The sequence below is a fragment of the Abrus precatorius genome, unplaced genomic scaffold (genome assembly GCF_003935025.1).
Source record: "Abrus precatorius isolate BTA unplaced genomic scaffold, Abrus_2018 Scaffold8, whole genome shotgun sequence".
In the NCBI taxonomy this organism is placed as follows: domain Eukaryota; kingdom Viridiplantae; phylum Streptophyta; class Magnoliopsida; order Fabales; family Fabaceae; genus Abrus; species Abrus precatorius.
In genome coordinates this window covers 6,260,876-6,280,385 of record NW_020874428.1, presented here as the reverse complement: position 1 = coordinate 6,280,385, position 19,510 = coordinate 6,260,876, and the positions used below count along the sequence as shown (strand labels likewise).

Below are 19,510 nucleotides of genomic sequence, written 5' to 3'. Positions count from 1 at the left end.
CATCCATGGTACTCCAGCAATGAGGTAATGAAACATTACTACATGTTCAGAACTGACAAGCAACATCTAAGTAATCTTACCGCGCATCGTAGGCAAGTTGGACTTGGAGCATGTGGTTGGGTACAATGGGCTCATACTCGTCGCTCTCAATGTACTCATGCTTCCAAGCACTAGTAACAATTATTTCATTTTTCTTTCGTGGAGAACTTCCTCTTCATGAATTAACATTAGGTCTATGGTATATCCTTATAATCAATGTGGAAAACTGATGGATGTTTCATGTGAAATCCACCAATAAAAAATTCAACTTAGATAAAAATAAAAACTCATCAGTTTATATTCTTTTCAAATAAGGGTGAAAAATCCAATGACAAGTTTATATAATAAGTTATTATGTTATACCATTTCATTGCCTATTTGAAGGGACGCCAAGCTTCTTCTTCTTTTTTTCTGAGGCTAAGGGATGCCAAAATGGAGTATTGTTCAAGCTGAAAAATCTAGAAATTTTATCTCCTCGGAAATCACTTGCTTTAGAGTTCAACTATTTAAGCTAAAGCGACTCGATTGCAAAGAAACTTGAGGAAAATAACCTCAGGGAATTCTAATTCGTACAACACATCAATATAAACGAGATGTCTTAATAAGATCAAATTCTATAATCGCTTCAGAATTATATTGAAGTAATATATTGGCAAAGAAATGAAAAATGATCCCGATAACGGTAAAGCTTCAAGGTTAACGGCTGGAAAAAAATAAAATGCAAGCAAGCACCCACGCTGTCATAATTATTCTCATAAGTTTAAGTTCGTCGTTAGCCATTGCTCCTACAGGCCTAAACAAATGATTAATTGAATCCCTATAGTGCTACCTCAGGTTGTCAAAATTCAACTCCACTCCACAATTAGGAGGGATTCTTAAGAATTCAACAGATCAAACAAGTTACATATAAGGGGGAAAAGTTAATTTGCATATTCAAGCGTGACACTGTTGTAACTTGTTGTGAGAGCTACTCTTGCAGTGCACTTCATTCAGCTTACTTGCTGTTGGTGGCCTCCATAAAAGGGGTAAGCCCCATAAGCAGCAGCATACAAGCTGGGATCATGAGGAGGCGGCAACGCATATCCATATCCATCATATATGGGGGCCCCATAATAAGCTCCGCTCCAGGGGTTGCTAAAATCCATTCTAAACTGTTATCCAAAGAAATACCAATTGTGAGTGAATTATCACAAATGCAATCTAATGATAGACAGCATGAAGACAATCCAGGACCCTGTCGCTTACAAAGTATTTTATGGGGAGAAGATTACAAAAAAAAAAAAAAAACTAATCTTTTATCCATTATTTTTATAAGAAAACCCAACAAATGTCCATATAATTTTCATTTTAAAATGATTACAGCAAACTTAGACTTAGTTGATGGTAACAGCAGGGAACCAAATAGGTCATTTTATTTAAACAGGTACAATATATGGTATTACTCGGTGGATCATTGGTCAACAAACAACACTTCCTGTAAATTAACAGGCCTAGCATAATAACAATGTCAATGCGAAAGTGGGACTGCATGTGAGATAGAGATCTTGCCTGCTTATTAGCTGGATTGCGGCCCCAAGAAAGACGAACTGTTTGCTTGCCAATCATTGTCCCATTTAGCTTCTGCAATGCCTCTTCGGCATTATTTCTGGAAAGGTTTTCAGAATAATATCATGCATCAATAAAGAGATTAAAAATATATTATCTGTCAATATACAAAGATTTGAGAAGGCCAGAATTTCTACCTGTTTGCGAATTGGACAAAACCACACCCTTTTCCAACAGGTATCTTAACAGAAACTATTTCACCATACTGAGAGAATGGCTGCCTAAGATCTTCATCAGTAACATTAGGGTCAAGTCCTCCAACAAATATCTATAATGAATCATGGGTTAGCTATTGAAAAGTAGTAACAAATCACTAAATTCCAATCCCTAATAATAAAATGTGAAAATCTTACAGTGGTGTTTGTTGAATCTGCTTCAGATTGGCTGGATGTGCCATTTAACTGGCCTCCTAAACAAAAACTAACAAAATCAATAATTATCTGGTACAGTAGCATGCAATGGAAAAACAAAACAGCAACAATCTAGCCTTTATCCACTAGGTAGGTCTGTTACATGGATCAAAAACAAATTGAAAAGATGTATTATCAAAAGAACAAACTGAAGGGATGTAAAACCAAGACAAGGAGACAGAGAGCATTAACTGTGTGATTAGATTAGTTTATTTTGAAGCTAGAAAAGCAATTAATGCAATGCCACACACCAATGGACCAAATTGAAACTTAAATCTGCCTTACATAACTAGAAGCATTTGATAGATCAGATGGTTTTCGAACTACCCTTACTCCTATCCAATGAAATCAGCAAACAAACTTCATGTTCATTTATTTTCGGTATAAAACATAGTAATTGTCTTTGTTTTACTTTTGCTATGAAATGGACATAGACATTGAAATCATTAGTTAAACCATCATACTAAGATTACTGTTTATATGAGCACAAAAAAAGTAGTTCTCAAAGTTCGTCAATAACAACCTGATGTAGAACAACTGAAATCTGAGGGTAAAATAGGTAGCTGGAAGCATTTTCTTTGAATGGAATATGTCGTGTACTCTAATTTTTTTCCTCCCAAATAAAAAATTACATAAATCATCAGGAAATATTGTGATTTGGCATACCTTGTTGATGACCAGATGACTTCCTTGGAGTTGCAGCACCAATTCGCATAGGCCTGCTAGAACAATAAACTCCATTCATTTGAGTCATCGCCTGGGATCTCTCATTATCATCTCCAAACCTGACGAAACCATAGCCTTTTGAACGGCCAGTATTGGCATCAAAAACCACTTTTGCAGCTTTTACAGAAGGATATACACTAGCAAAAGTTTCATGCAACAAACTATCCGTAACATCTGCAGCTAAATCTCCTACAAAAATAGAAAGGTCAGGAACATTATCTGAACCCTTGTCTCCCGTGCTAAAAGTTGCCCAGTTCAGACGGAATGGTTGCTCTGTATTGGGCATCAAAATTCCAGCATAATTCTGCAAGACTTTCTCAGCCGTGGCATGTGAATAGAACTCCACAAATCCATAACCCTCAGATAGACCAGTCTGCTTATTGCGAATAACTTTGATGGAGGAAATCTGAAAAAAATATACAAAGTCAGAAGCTTGACATAGGATTCTGTCTGATACAGTATGAGAAGTACAGCAACACCTGTCATAACAAATTAAGTTTCCAAAATGCAGCTTTATTTTTATGGAATTAGAGTGGCAGAGAAGTAGAATTCGTCTGCAATCTTATCAGTTATCACACCCATGAGTACAGATACGCACAGAAACACATAATTCCTAAGAGTTCAAATCAATTTTTTTATATGTTGATGCATGGCGTAGAAGCCAGAAAATGAAATTAGATACGGGAAATAAAGTGACTTTGGTTTCTTGTACAACTAATGAATAGAGAATATGCAAAATAGAAGATTGAAGTTCTATTTGTATAGTTTTTCTTTTAAAAAAAGAGTATAAAATTAGACTACTAAAGCATTTTTTCGGTCTGGCTAAGGTTAAAGAAACAAGAGGAAAGTTCCCATTGACAATCACGTTAAGATGAATTAAAAGTTACAAGACAAAGTACATAAATAACATTTTGTAGCAAAATCTTTTTATTTTTTATTATTTAACAAGTGTTCTTAAAGCACTTGGTTAGCATTGGATCTTTCTCTTCTAAAATGAAAATATGAGTAAAGTGAGAAGATGGTGAGATATTCACCATTAATTTAAAATTAGTTATATTTACAAAATATTTTATTTAAAATAATGGTGAACAAGTCCATATTTTCTAAAGGAATTAAATCCAATTAGCATTTACCTTTCTTTTTAGTAGAACATTTTATGCTCATGTATCAGTATCACATTTCTAACACAAGGAAAAAATGTACAAAACGAATTATTTCTGCTTGAAAAGTTAATCTATGTTGAGCTCCAACCCGAACTTAAGTTGCCCAAATAAAAAATCAAAAGAACAATAGTAGTGAAAGGCTAAAGTTGGCATCCACATTTCCATATTTCAATAATTAATTGCCAAATAATTAGGAATTTACTTTCACCCATAAGTGTGGTCCTTCGATACTTTATTCCTACAAAGGAAACAATTTCATATACTCCACTAAAAACGATTTTGGATATCATAACCATACATACCGTAGGATTGAATTTAAAACGTTACATATATAATAAATTTATATCAAATTTCCATCGTAAAGATTATTAGTCTCAGACTCTCCGAATACCAGATAAACTTTTATCTTTTTCCCTCATCGATGAGGTTGACACTTGACAAACATAACCTAAACCAAGAAAAGCATGCATCAACCTAACAACACAATGTAACACAGAAATTAACTCCACGACAAAAAAAATAATAATAAGAGTCATTCCACGTTCTCGAAATCAACTCTAAACAAGAAAAAAAAAACACTCGCATTGAGCTGCGTTAGCTGTTCATACTTGACATTATAACAACAACAAATCTAAACTATACATACATACAGTTCAAAATTAGTTTCATTCAATAATATATGTATGTATATATATATATATATATGTGTGTGTGTGGGTTATACCTCGCCGGTGGAAGCGAAACAGCGATGGAGATAATTTTCGTCCATCCAATGATGCAAATCGCCGATCCAGATGGTTTTGTTCTCGCCGCTGGATCCGTTCTGGTGCTGTTGGTTTTGGTGTTGATGAGGCACGTGCGGCATCTGCGAGTACTGGTGGTGGAAAGGCACGTAGGGAGGTGGCGCGTAATGTTGAGGCGGCAACATGTGGTGCTGCATTACCATCGCCGCCGGATACTGCATCGGCACCCACTGCTGCGGCCTCGCCACCGCCTGAGCCTGCGGCGGCGGCGGTTGTCGCTGTGCGTTCTGCTCCGACTGTTGCTGTTGCGATGAATCAGAACCGTTCGATTGCTGCATCTTAATCAATCAACGGTAAATGCACAAACTCTCTCTCTCACACACACCCGCGCTCTCTGTAAAAGAATGTTGCAGATTCGAGTATAGTGTTGAAGGCCAAATAAGGAAAGAACGAAAGGATGGCCAAAAAGGGAAAGAGAACAGAAGAGAGTTCAGTTTTTAGAGAGAGAAAGAGTGAATCTGGATTTGTGAAGAGAGAGAAAGAGAGGTGGGCGCGGCGAGGGTATAAGAGGATGAAGGATTCATGGGTTGGCTTCGTAAACGCGGTTGTCGTTCTCACCGTTGGATTAGCTCCTTGGGTTTGATAGTAACCCTTGGATCTAATTGTGAGGGATAACTGTTATGGTTTTGTTTCTCTCGCTTTCTGCACCTGGATCCGCCGCCACATTTCGTTTCTTCCCCTGACTCTTCTCGTGGATATTTTCTGTTTATTTTCTTCTTCTTTTTTTCAATTTTTGGTTTATAATCTCGTGATTTATGATATATCTATCAATTATCGGTTATAATCCTCATGTCAATCTTTTAAAAGGATTTTGTCCATATCAATTATTTTAAGTAACTTCAAGTAATTCAAACTTAAAGATTTTTATTGTAAATAATTATATTAAATTTATAATAATGTGATAAAAGCTTTTTTAATTCTTCCATTATTAATTACCTAAATTAATCCTGAAAAGTTTTGTTTTCTAATAAAAAAGTTTTGCTAGGAAATTCTTAAGCCTTGTTAGCAACTTCACGAACTAGAACTAACTAAAACTTTTTGTTTTTTTATTTAGGCATATATATTTTATATTTGAACTTCTAACATTAGCAATAAGGAATAGCTAATTTCATGATACTTCAGTTAATAGTTAAACTTTTTCATATATTTTAACTTTTTTCATGAACTAGTTTTTTATTTTTTAAACATAAACATACAACTTTAGAATAAAAAAGTACTCTCCTCATAATTTTTTAAAAAATTAACAATATATGTAGATCGTTAATCTAATTCACAATTAATTTTATCAAAGATATTATTGCAACATCTTTTAATATACATATTTCAAGCATTTCTTTGATTTCTTCTTCTTACTCATCTTGTAAAATGTACTCTTAACATTTTTTTTTACACTATCGCCTCAACAATTGAGTGAAATCTAGTCCTTAACTCAATACGTGATTAGCAATCCATGAGAATGCCCAATAATTAGGCCATTAGATTTGTCAATAAACTTTTTTTGTGTCACATCTTTGCCTCTTATTACTCCTTTGTTAAGCTCACTTATCAATAACAACAAATTGCCATAATCCTTCGTCAACTCTTATGTCCCACCAATTCCCTTCCTCATAAGTTTTGACCAACAAAGGTCCACATCGGTTAGCCTTCTTTTCAATGCATCCTCATACAATCACACATCTATGTTATAATTAAAAATCCAGTCATTATTGATATTCACTTCATAATTTAAATTCTCTCTCATTCGCGCATTCACTATTTTCTCCATGGAATTTTATTTGATTTCATACTTTCAAACTTTTCTTGATATTGTGCAATATCTTTTGTAAAATTTGTCCCTGATAATCCACCAGTTGTTCTCCTCTGTGCTCTCCATACCATTTTTTGTCACTATTTTTTGCTGCGCTTTCTGCCATTAGATCATGACCCTTCTCACTATCATCTGAACTTTCATCCTTCAAAACGTCTAAATAAAGCATCATCATAACTCTCCAATAATGAAGTATTTGAATCATAATACCACCGCCATTCTCCCTCATGTTCCTAGACTATCCAAATTAAGAACACGAAATCATTAACATGAATCCTTATATCGTCATTAATTGGCACATGTGTTTGAGGTGAACTCTTGCAAAATTCAAGTCTTCGAGACATCGTATCATGTCCATGCACACAAAATTTTTGAGCGGTGACATCGAAAGAATGCCTCTGATCAGGCATGATATGACATGCCATACATATAACACCTTATATTTAATTTCAAATATCAAATTTCAGGAAATGGGAGAAAATAAAATTTCATTCAAAAATAGTTTTTCCCATACATAGTTCATTAAAATATTCAAAATAAGGATGGGTTACAACTTGCATCAAATCATTGCTACAGGATTAATTTAGTTACATCAGAGTTCAAATAAATTTCTAATCCTATAACAGTTTCATCCATCCCTTCACTAAGCTTGGTGCTGATCGTCTTGGTCACCTGAAAAATGAATGTAAGTGTGAGTAGTCTACACTACTCAACACACACAATTAAACATAAAGTCTCACCTCACACATACTTCACATTATTCATAATACATTTTACACAAGTATAATTACAAACAATAAAGTTCAGCAATTCATTTCAATTCACGATTGATGTGCTCACGACACCAAAATATTTTACACGTGTGCACTCACCGCATGCAGTTACGCTCATTGTGGCACTGTGATCACAGATTCACACATGGATGGTCGCCGATTACCCCCGCATCACAAATACCACGTGCGCGGTCACGAGTCGTTTGGCAAAGGTAGTGGTCAAAGATCTAGTCAAGAAGAAAGTGTGTGACCCGTAATGCACCCGCTCACTGTTGGTGTCATCACCACTCTCTCTTTCCCAAGGTATTTCTACTGTCCCCTTCTTCTACATCTCAATGTATCGCTGAACTATTCATAGAATCATTACAACGACGTTCAACATGCCTCATTCACATACATTTTCAATTACACACAATATTCATATCACATACGGCACACATTGCCCATGTTTACTTACAGCACACGACACACGACCCATATTCATTCACATTACACGACATATAAGCTAACATTCATTTACAACACACGGCACAAGTGCCCATATTCCATTACACATCATTTTCAACAACATTCACATTTACATTAAACATGTCATCTACACTCATTTCTAACCATTTGCGTTATTCAATCATCAATCATTGACATGCTCACACCCATTCACTCACATTCTCAATCAAGGGTATGTCAACCCCACAATCAAACCACATTATACTCAAACACACAATAATTTCTATTAATCACACACTTTCTTTCCTTTAACTCAGTCATATTGCAATATTTAGCAAGATAATGATAAACAAAATATAATGAGATAAGGTAGAGTCCCCCTCCCCTTACCTCAGATTGAAGACCCACACACGAATTTAGTTCTAGGAAGTGTTCCTCACACGAACTTAGTCCTAAATACATGGAGGAATCTTATGAGGATCAAGGAAAACCAAAAGAACAGAGAATAAGGATGAGAAACTGTAACTCTAACTATTAAAACTTACCTCTAAGCGTTCCCCACACAAATCTAAGCTTCAATCTAGCTCACGAACGGCTTTGGAGGCAATTTAATCGATAAAATAGGGTTTTGGATTGACAGAATCAAAGAGATTTTGAAGAGGAAAGATGGGAAATGAATTTTTCCAACCATAACCCCTTCAAATACCCTCTGCTCGTGACGCTCTCGCAGCAACTACACTTCCTGTCGCTACAACGAAAATATAAGAGAAAACTACACCCTGATTTCTGTAGAATCTCGTTATAGCGAGACCCTCTCACTACAGCGAGACTGCACCCAGAAATGCATCCCCAAATTGTTACTTTGTCACTACAGCAATAAGGCGACAGTTTCACACCTTCCTCACAGGGCCTTCTCATTACAGCGAGAACACCCTGCACCAAAACACCAAATTTCAGTCTAACCCCAAACATACACACATTTCCTCATCACCGTATATATATAATCGCATAATTATCCATACACATTCATACACACATCATTCAGTATTCATCACGCATTCAAGGGTACATTCTAACATCCATTTAATAATAATAATTATAATAATAATAATCAATATTACAAAAATTCAGGACATTACAATACAAACAAGCACACATACCCTTGTTAATAATCATTATACAAGGATGCTACTAATCAATGATATAAAACAGCTTAGACATGCCATCTTTATACCTAGCTATAACCTCCTCATATCCTCTGGACCCTCCAATTCTAACATAACCGATCGTCCACCCATAGTAATGACATTCATTCAATTAAAGGAAGTCAGCCACACTATTGAGTTTGGCTAGTGTAACCTTTCCATCACCGACTTGTAACACCTCTCAACTGTATCCTGATCAACATGTCGCTGTAACACCATTATTTTTTATTAGCTACTCACATCGCATTCTTGTTTGTCCCTCCAACAGCACCCTTTCTTTTCACCATACATGCATAGTTTTGCCCACCAACACTACCTCTCCTTTCCACTTTAATCTTAATCAATGGTTTTGACACATTCTCATGTACAACACTCTAACTTTGTCTTGTAATTTTCTGTTTATTGCATATCTAGACACACTATTGTTATAAAACTTAATCTCTTTTGAAAACAATGTAACTATTTAATTTTGCTTGAAATTTTCTCCATCACATACACCCACTGGAAATCTCCATCCCTGTCACTCTCATTTGGTAGATTCACCCCACTCTAATTCTCTTCTAATTCCCTAAACCCAAACATCTCTTAAGAAAAATTCTTACTTCCTTCGTCCACTTCAGAGCTGTTATAAGCATTTTGAGTAAAATCAATTATCAAGTCACAATATTTTTAATAATATCATAATGTGACATTATAGTTTTAAAAAAAGTGTTAGTTTGCTCATTTTTTAAACAAAAATATTATTTTGAAAAAATAATTTTAAAATTTTATTGTTCGTTTATTTAAGTTTTTAAAAAATTAAAAGTCACAGTTCAATAACATAACAAAATTTTTGTTTGAGAAGCTTCAAGTATTATTTTAAAATCATAAATTATAATTACTTTTTCAAATATAAATTACTTTTATTTGTTGAAACGTAGGTTAATAAAAAGCATAATCATGCTTGTCTCTAGTATAATCGATTGTGTTAAAGAATTTTTTGGGAAAGTATGAATGTGGCTGACTTGTTGAGCATGAGGATACTCAACTGAACAATGCAAGCTCCAAATTACTTAAAGATAGATTGTATTTACTTCAAAAATAATCATTTAGCCTTTTTACTTATTTTTAATAAATAAATAAATAAATAAATAACAATAGATTAATTAAGAAACTCAAATAATTAATAATTTCCATAAAATTTTATGAATGAGCGGACTAAAATGACGGTTTATTGTATTTTTAAGCAATTTTAGTACTTTGTGTAGAAAAGAATTTATTACAAAAATGGTATCATAAAATATTTTGTTAATTTGTGTGCGTGTTTGCATTTTTATTTTTTTATGAATCTGCACGCTACCTTTCCGACTTGACCAAACAAGGAAATATATGGAAAAATTTTAAAAGAAAAAAAAAAGACGATTGTGAATGTTATATATTTTTTAATAGATATTATTTGATTTAGGTTAATTTTGATAAGTAATGATATACTAGTATATATTGTAAAAATAAATAAATTGACCATTTACTAATTTTATGGTTAAATTTAGTTAACAATTTAATAACATGTAGTTAGATGATAATGTATAAGTCAATCAAAATAAAATTGTCATATGGTTGTTAATCTTTGAATAAAATTTAGTGCCTACTTTTATCAGTTTTTTCTTCAAAGGTTAATAAATTAAAAAAAAAAAACTCTTTATTCAGTAGCAATTTAAAAAAAAATGCCAAATCATAAGAATTTTATAATAATGCACAATAAATAAACAAAAAAAAAAAACTAAAAACACGTTTTAAATTGAACAAAATTATTAATTTTTAAAAATCTCAAACACGCTAAAATAAAATTATAAAAAATCCTAAAATTATAGACTTCTCTGACTAAGAACAATACTGGTTTTTGTTTTTTTTTTTGTCATTTTTTCTAATTTTTCGGTCGTAATGTCACAATTCTTTTTCTTTTTTTTTTTTAATTCAAGGGAGAGGGATGAGAATTTTGGAAAAAAGTGATTGAGGTGTGATTTTGCACTTCACAAGATTTAAATATGTTCTTTATATTTATCTAACTTCTTACTAAATTATTAAGAGAGGCACAGTCACAGCTTATTGTATTACTGGAAAACAAGATGAATTTAAAGTTTCGTAAATTTTTTGGGTCAAAGACCCAGGTCAACTCCACAATAAGGGAAGGCCCAAAAACGCTTAGCCTTCAACCCCATACAATATTTTGAAAAAAATAAAATAAAATAAGAGAAACCCCGCAAAGTTGAGGTTAATACTTAAAATAACAGTGTGTATGCTTTGTTATGATGATAGGATGATAAGGTTAAACTTGCACTCACAAACAAAGTTGTGGTTAAGAGTTTTGAAACCTTGAGTAACATTAGTAGAAGGGCATAATATAATATAAATTATAAAATTTTATTTTTTTTTAGATTTTTTTAGCTAAAAAGTTTAAAAAAAAGTGTAGCTTTTTTGTGGTATAAATATTTAAAAAATTGATTGATAAATAATATTGATATTTTGTATTGATAAGAATGTGCAAACAAAAAGTTATCATTTGACTAAAATGTAAGTTAGACAATAATGTATAACTTATCTGAATTTGTAACTAAGATTGTTTTGCATGAAAGTTCGTTATCTCAGATGCACAAAACTCATCGGTCTATTTTGACCAATAAAAAAAAAAAACTCATCAATCTACATTCGCTTTTTTTTTTTTTTCAAATCATCAAGAGAACCTTAAAGCTAATTAAGCGTAAAAGTTTGTGTATTTAAATATATTTATAGTTTCTATATATTCTTGCAAAATTTTTATTTTATTCATTTTATTATTTTTAAAATTTTAGACTTTAAACTTTTAAAATTAATAAATTTTAATTTTCATTAATAATGCGTGTCTACAAAAATAATGATATACCATGAATTTTTAGTCAATCACATCATTATTAGAGATTAAAAGTGAAAAATTTAAATAAATTAAGGACAAAATAAAATTTAAAAAGGGAGTAGAATAAAAAATTATAGAAAATTAAAAAAAAACATAAATAAGCCTTTTATTTTAAAATAGGAGGAACCGAGATAATGTAAAAAGGTCAGATAAGATGCAAATAGTCATTATTTTTTATAGTTTTCTCATTTCTCCTGCACCAAAGAATAACAACGGTTATCTAAAGAACTAAACTAAATATAATCATAAAAGAATTCTTTACTCAAACAGCATAATTATTTAATTAACACTAATTATTATTCATAATCAGATGTTTACATCAACATGAGATATAAAAAACAAGGTGAGAAGGAAGCAGCAATTAACCGCTGCCTTATGAATATGATATACAAATGCACAAATTAAAAGACTTGGAAGGAAAACACAAAGCATGAAGTACATGTTCTATGACATAGCCAATTAGCCATAATGAACATTAATTAATCCATGAAGCATTATTATATGCACGAAAATGATGTATATTATACACCTATGGCCTTTGAGCCAAGTTGGCTTCCCTGGGGTTTGGGGAGGAATGGCCAGCGCCGGGACTGTGACCGGGATCCGTTGGTCGGAAATCATCGATCCATTTTTCAACAACGTTATAATCACGTGGATTCTTAGAATCTAGTTTGGTCGCAAAAGCATTTTCTAAGATGCTACGGCGCCACAGGAGAATATTGTTTTCTGCTGTAGCCATTTCTTTAACACTGTTTTCGTATGATGTTTTCAGTGGCCTTCCCATAGCTGAAAAACTTCCATTGAAAAACATTAAGGCTAGAAGAATAGAATTGACAGTGAACACAATCTTCAAATTGGGCATTGTGTTTAGGGAGTGAGAGGTTTTAGAGGAAACTCGAAAGATTCGAATAAATGTGAAGACGTAAGAGAAAAAGTGTGAAGTGGTGCTTGCAAGATATTTGTGTGCGTGGAGGGTATATATAGGCCATGAGGGAGGAGGCCTTGCGATTCGAATAATATTGATTACTAATCTAATTTTTAATGAGAATGTGGAAAAACTAATATATTTAAAATGGTGAATATAAACTTGACATGATTATGCTCCCTCAGATTCTCTTTCTCTTTTGCAAGGCGAATCTTCCAGGAACTATGGGACCAGACAATCCTATAGTTCGGCAACATACATGTGGGTGTGAATTTAGTTTTTAAAAAGAGAAAAAGAAAGTGATTAAAGGACAATAGGAAAAATGATTGATATAAAATTATTTAAATTAAAGGACTTTAAAATATAGAATTAGAAGAGCTTTTTAGGGTTTTAAAACTCCTTATCTTGTATAAAATTTTCCAAGAATAATTATCATATAAGTTTTTTCTTTCTTTTCTTTTCTTTTCTTTTTTTCAAAAATTGACTCTTAAACAATATTTTAACTGTTTAATTGAGTTTACTAACTTAACTATTAATAATGTATGTTAGATTTACTTTTAAATGGGTATGAATTTATTTTTATTTTTTTATAATTTTTACCTTAGATTCATATTTAAGTGAAATATTAAAAATATTTAATTTTTTATTTAATTAAAAAACAAATTTTTATTGATAATAAAAATTTATTAAGTAAAATCAAACTTTAAAATTTTACTTTCAAAATGTCTTAAAATTTTATTGTAACCATTAAACGATTTCTTTAATTATGATTTGTATATATTTATATTATATTCAATATTGATTCAAGAATTAATGTAAAATATTTTTAATTAAAAATAATACATTAATATAATTTAATGCACATTTTTAAAAGATATATAACCCAATTAACAAACACATAACTCAACGACACTAGTAGATGCGTTGTTTTAATTTAATTAATAATACCAGTTTTAAGTCTAAAAAATATAATTGTATTAAAAATTGATTGGAAGACCATTAATTTTAGTCATGTTGGATGGTCTAAATTGGGTGATCAAAATCAAAGAAAAATTATGGCACAAAATAAAATAATGCATTTTTGTGAAAATAAATATAATTGTAAGGATTATTTTATTTTTAAGAATGATAATTAAATTTTTTGTAATAATTTATATTAAATAATAAATAAATATTTGTTTCTTTTTAAATTAAATTATATGTAATTTTTTCTCTAATAAACTTCTCTATTTTTAGATTTTAGTAAAAGAAAGTCTTCAAATTATTTCTACTCAAAAAATCTTACAAGTTAAAATGATTAAATTAATTTAGACTTTATTTTACTTCAGTTCACTAATTTAATCATCAAACTGTATTCAAAATAACATAAAATAAAATTTAAAAATTCTCATCTTCAAACCCTAGTCTAACATCCTACAAAATCATTCATCAAATTTTTAACTTGTCAACTTTTAAAATTTGAGTATTTTAAATAAAAGAGAATGAATGACAACACTAAATTTACTAAAAACTAACTTGATAAAATGAAAAGAAAAAAAGAAACTAAAATTATTCATAATTTAAAATGATGGGATAAAAATACAATTATATACAATAAGAAACAGAAGAATATACTTTATTTGACTACAAATCCTATAGGAAGTACTTTCACTTTTGGGTGCAAGTCTCTTTTGGTGCAACTGAGAGAGTATCTTACAGGGTTTCTATTGAAATTTTCTTTTTTGCATGGTGTGCTCTACAATATGTCTTGTGCAGTTGGCAAAATTCACTCATCAATAACAGTGCTACACGACTACACACTCCCACTATGTCTAGCGTGATGAGACGTTTCTGGTCCGAATCCCACTTCAGACTTCAAAATTTCCAACTTGTTTGGCGGCACTAACTTGATCACTGTGAGAGAGTCAAGTTATTGGAAGTAACTATATCATTCATCATAGTTCACGTCCACCATGGTGAAGAAGTGTCCTACACACTTTGAACTAGAACTTCAGTTCAATACCCATTTTTAAATGGACGTACAAAATTAATTTAAAATTAAATATATACCTAGATTTTCTCATTTCTAATTTGTTTGGTTGAAAATAGTGATTTCATATATCAATGATCTTTGGTCTGTGTTCAATGGTTTTGCTTCTCCATCTTCTCTTCCCCCCACTCACCCCGACCCTATTATGAAACAACAAAATTAACAGACTACCAACAAAAACTCGCGATTAGTTCTCATATACAAAACGACAAATTACTCTTTAAATCTCTATTAGAATAACTGTGTATGTCTAGTGTTCGACTGTTACGAGAAAAAAGAGAGAGTATAAATTGTTATGAGAACAGTTTGCAATCATGCAATTTCAGAAAGGAAATTGCCCACATAGCAAGAACCAACGTGGGGATTCCTGTGCCAGTCTTCTGAACCAAATTGGTGGAATTTACATGTTTGAAGTCAGTGGCAAATTAGACTATAAAGTCTATTCAGTGTGGGAAATTTTTCAAAAAAAATGTTAAAATAAGAAATAAATAAAAATATCTTTAATAAATTAGAAATAAATTATTTTTTATGAGATAAAATTTATTTATTTTTTATATTATTTTTTTTCTTAATATGTGTGTATGTGTTAACTGAGTTAATCAAATACATCAACTGCTTAAGATTCATTTAGTGAATATGATATAATAGAAAATAATAAAATGATAATGATAACAAAATGATGAACTCTTGTCTTATTTTATGTTTGAAATACATTAAGATAATAAATTAAATAACATTATATCATTATGTTTAATGTTTGAAATAAACAGAAAATAATATAACAAAATAAAATATATTTAAATGAAAAAATATTATTTTATTAAAATTAATATAATTAAAAAATATATTTTTATTTATCTTTTGACTATTTAATATATACATATATATTTAAATATAAAATTTTGATATTAAATTATAATAATTTTTACAATTAAAATTTATTTTTAGACAATAAATTATAAAAAATTTAAATTATATTTATAAAATAATTAAAATATTTTTAAAAAATATATTTTTTCTAAACTTATTTTTATTAAAAATGTTCACATAATATTTTTTATAAAAATATTAAAATTAATTTTATTAACTACTATTTTTATAAAATATTTAAAAGAATATAAAATATATATAATAAGGTAATAGAAAACATTATCTTATCCTAATGCTTCTTAACCCATCACCCTACTTTAGATAAAAATTTAAATTATAATGATAAGATTTGATAAATTATTAGATCATGTCATTTTATATGAGTATTGAAGAAGTCATAAAATACTTCTGTTTAAATTTTTTATCCTAAAAATTTATATGTTAAATAATAACTATTTCAGTGTTAATTTTTACCTAATTTCAGAAAGATGATATTCCTTTCTGAGTAATGAGCAAGGCTTGGTAGAAAAAATATTTACTTTTGGCCATAATATACAAATTTTTTTTCCGTAGCAGTATAAACGTAAAAATTTACTTTTATTTAAACATTTTTTAATCAAAATATAAATACAGTTGAAGTAATAAGTTGTCATTTCATTAAATAAATTCATTGTATAATAATTCTATTAAGTTTATTAGTACAAATTTCTTATTATGTTTAAGTAAATTTAGATTGGATTACCTTTTGTTCTCACTGTAATTATAGCTTCTTAGAGGGAGAAAAATATTATTAACACTCTTTAATATATTTTTAGTTATTAATTAAATTTTAATAAAATTAAAAAAATTAATTTAATTTAATAATTTTTTTTATATTTTTATAATTTTTAATAAATTAATAAATAAATAAAAATGTGTCAAAAAATGTATTAGAGAATATATTTTTAACATTGTTATTAAGAAGCAAATTGTGACTTTTGGAGCTAAACTTGCGGAAGTACATGATCACAATAATAAATCAGTAAAAATTGGTGAGTTAAATGTAAATTTTACATATTTTAATTCAAATGATATATATTTTAATTGGTGTGTAAGAACAACATAAATAAAATTAATAAATTTGGATATTTAATTTTTATAAAATATAAAACTAATTTAACTATTCCATTGTTTTATATTATCTTTATAATATGCTTATCAAATTTCATATGATTTACACACTTGAGTATATTAATTAAATTTTCATAAGTATCTATATTTTAAAAATATAATATCTATTAAAATAGTAATATAATTTAATATTTATTAATTATTAATTATATTTTTATATAAAATTTTACAAAAACTTTCAAATCAACCATTAAATTAATTAATTTTTTATTTTATAAAAAAAATTAAATGATGATAGTGTATAAGTTTGAACCTAATGATAGTAACGGATGTTGAATGTGTATATATCATTTTTAAGTTATTAGACTATATATTTTGTAATAATTCACTCTAAGTATGAACTAAAAAAAAAAATGAGAATTTGCTCAGATAATTATGATTGTGCGAGTACTCTTTGGAATCGGAACCATTAGGGATTAGGCTGTAAATTCCTTAGGAAGGATTGCAATTTAATTGTATTAAAATGAAAAAATAATGTGAAAGAATGATGTAACATTTAACGCCCAGTAACTTGTTTTTACCTACTATTATTATTATTATTATTTCTAAATACAAAGGGATAAATTTCTGAAATGAGTAAGTTTATTTTGTAATGTTTTTTTTTATGAACGATATTAATAACACACGTTTTTAAAAAAAAAATTATTACTAGGTAAAAATTGTCTGTCTCATTAAATAAATTCTACATAAATTTTACTTGATATATAATATTATAACATATTAAAAACAATATACTTTGCAAGCATATGCCTTCGTTCATAGATACACATCCTAGATTTTTTTAGAATATGAGGAAAATGATGTTGATTTACTTAACTACTACTCCACTAGTTATATTTTAACATTATGGTTTATTAATTCTGATGAAATAAGCATACTCCTCTATTTGACTTTACTTAATAATTAAATTACGTACCTCATTACGTTATTATGACGAAGATCAAACTAAAGATTTGTGGGGTAATATTTTGACCAAAGCATCTTCTATGACGCTCTAGAGCTTTGTAGAGGGAGTTTTTAAGTTGTAAAACTCGTCACCTTCGTTGCCTCGAGATGATAATGTCCTACCACTCAACTCCATTATTTTAGCATAAATACGTAACACTTTTTCTTTTGGGAAAGTGTTTCTATTTGTGTAAATTTTGTACACATTAAAATATTAATATATTTTTTATTGAAAAATGTTAAATTTTAAATTTTAAATAAACAAATAAAAACATGCATTTTATCATTAATATAATTTATTTATTAATTAGAAACTTATTATTAAAAGCAATAACCATGCCAAAAAGGAAAGATATTCTGCAGGGTGCGGGGTGAATGAATAGATTATCTACAGTTTATTAAAACAATATATTGAGTTCAGTGTCTTAAATAAATAGACAGACAATTAAGAGTCCGTAGCAGATCATTTCCTTGGCCCCTTCAATGTCAAGATATGTTACTAAAAGTGTAAGCGATCTTCAACAAATGCGCACTGAAATGTAAAACCAATTGCTAGCAAAAGGAAGGTATATACACTTCTGAACCCCACAAGGATCCCTGTGGACCCTTATGTCTTTAGTATAAAATATAATAATAACCCAGAATCAAAGTTATTAGTCAAATGAATATGATGATGTGAATTTACTTTGAAGGTCATTTCTCTGTCCATTATTAAAGAAAACAATAGAGGTTCATGGAAACTTGGGGTTGGCTCCTCAAGCCAGGGAACCATCGAAGGAAGAATGGACCTGGGTGCCAGCGATGAGCACTATTTTAATGTTTATGGTGTCAAATCAATTTAAAAAAGATAAATCAGGGTTTCGATATGTGATGTTGGCAGAGATGGTAGGGTCTGCAGATAGAAAGCAATGGCAGCGGGTTAGATCCAAAACAAATGAAGATTCTTGTGCATACCATCTTATATTTTATATATAGAAAATTTTGTGCTAAGATTCTAAAATAGTGCGCGAAATAGGTGGAACAAGAGAGAGATAAAAAAATTAATAATGAATGATATAATTGAAGAGGAAAAAAAAGTGAAGATGAATAATGAATATAAAAAATAAATGTAATTTATATATATTAATGGAGCAACTATTAAAGCAATATATATATATATACACGAACTAACATGTAATTTGTTAGTTAATTTGGAAAAAAATTATTAAAGTGTCATTTTATTATATTTGATATTTAATGTTATTTGAATGCAATTTGACATATAATTATGTTCATGACATTTACTGTTTCAAAAAATTATTAAACATAATAAGTACTCAACATTTACTATTAAGGGAAGTAGATATATTTCTATGCATCCATAAATATAAAAATGTTTTTAATATAAAAATTTAAATCTAAATTTAGAGCATATAATTATATAAATAAATTAAATTAAAAATTAAGTGTGTACTTTACTATATAAAAATTATGGATTTATATACACTTAAGTGTGTTTTGTTATATTAATATTTTGATTTATTGATAACATACGTTAAGTTTTTATACTAATAGTAATATTTTGTGTGTGTTTGTATATATATATATATATATAAAGAATTTTCTTACATTAGTGTAAGTTTAAAAACTTTTACACTCAATCTGAACCTTTCATTTAACTTAAA

At 29.5% G+C, this 19,510-nt stretch overlaps 2 protein-coding genes across 2 annotated transcripts; both read right to left on the bottom strand.

Moving 5' to 3' along the window:
* Positions 1-711: 711 nt before the first annotated feature.
* LOC113846568 (polyadenylate-binding protein RBP47C-like) lies at positions 712-5,237 on the bottom strand. Its single transcript, XM_027474998.1, has 6 exons — positions 4,668-5,237; positions 2,721-3,186; positions 1,998-2,053; positions 1,782-1,912; positions 1,588-1,684; positions 712-1,190 (listed from the first exon to the last, which is right to left on the bottom strand). Exons 1-6 carry the CDS (start codon positions 5,022-5,024, stop codon positions 1,029-1,031), a joined length of 1,269 nt encoding a protein of 422 aa, XP_027330799.1. The 5' UTR covers positions 5,025-5,237; the 3' UTR covers positions 712-1,028.
* Positions 5,238-12,436: 7,199 nt separating this feature from the next.
* LOC113848512 (precursor of CEP7-like) lies at positions 12,437-12,769 on the bottom strand. Its single transcript, XM_027478073.1, has one exon. It carries the CDS (start codon positions 12,767-12,769, stop codon positions 12,437-12,439), a length of 333 nt encoding a protein of 110 aa, XP_027333874.1.
* Positions 12,770-19,510: the final 6,741 nt, after the last annotated feature.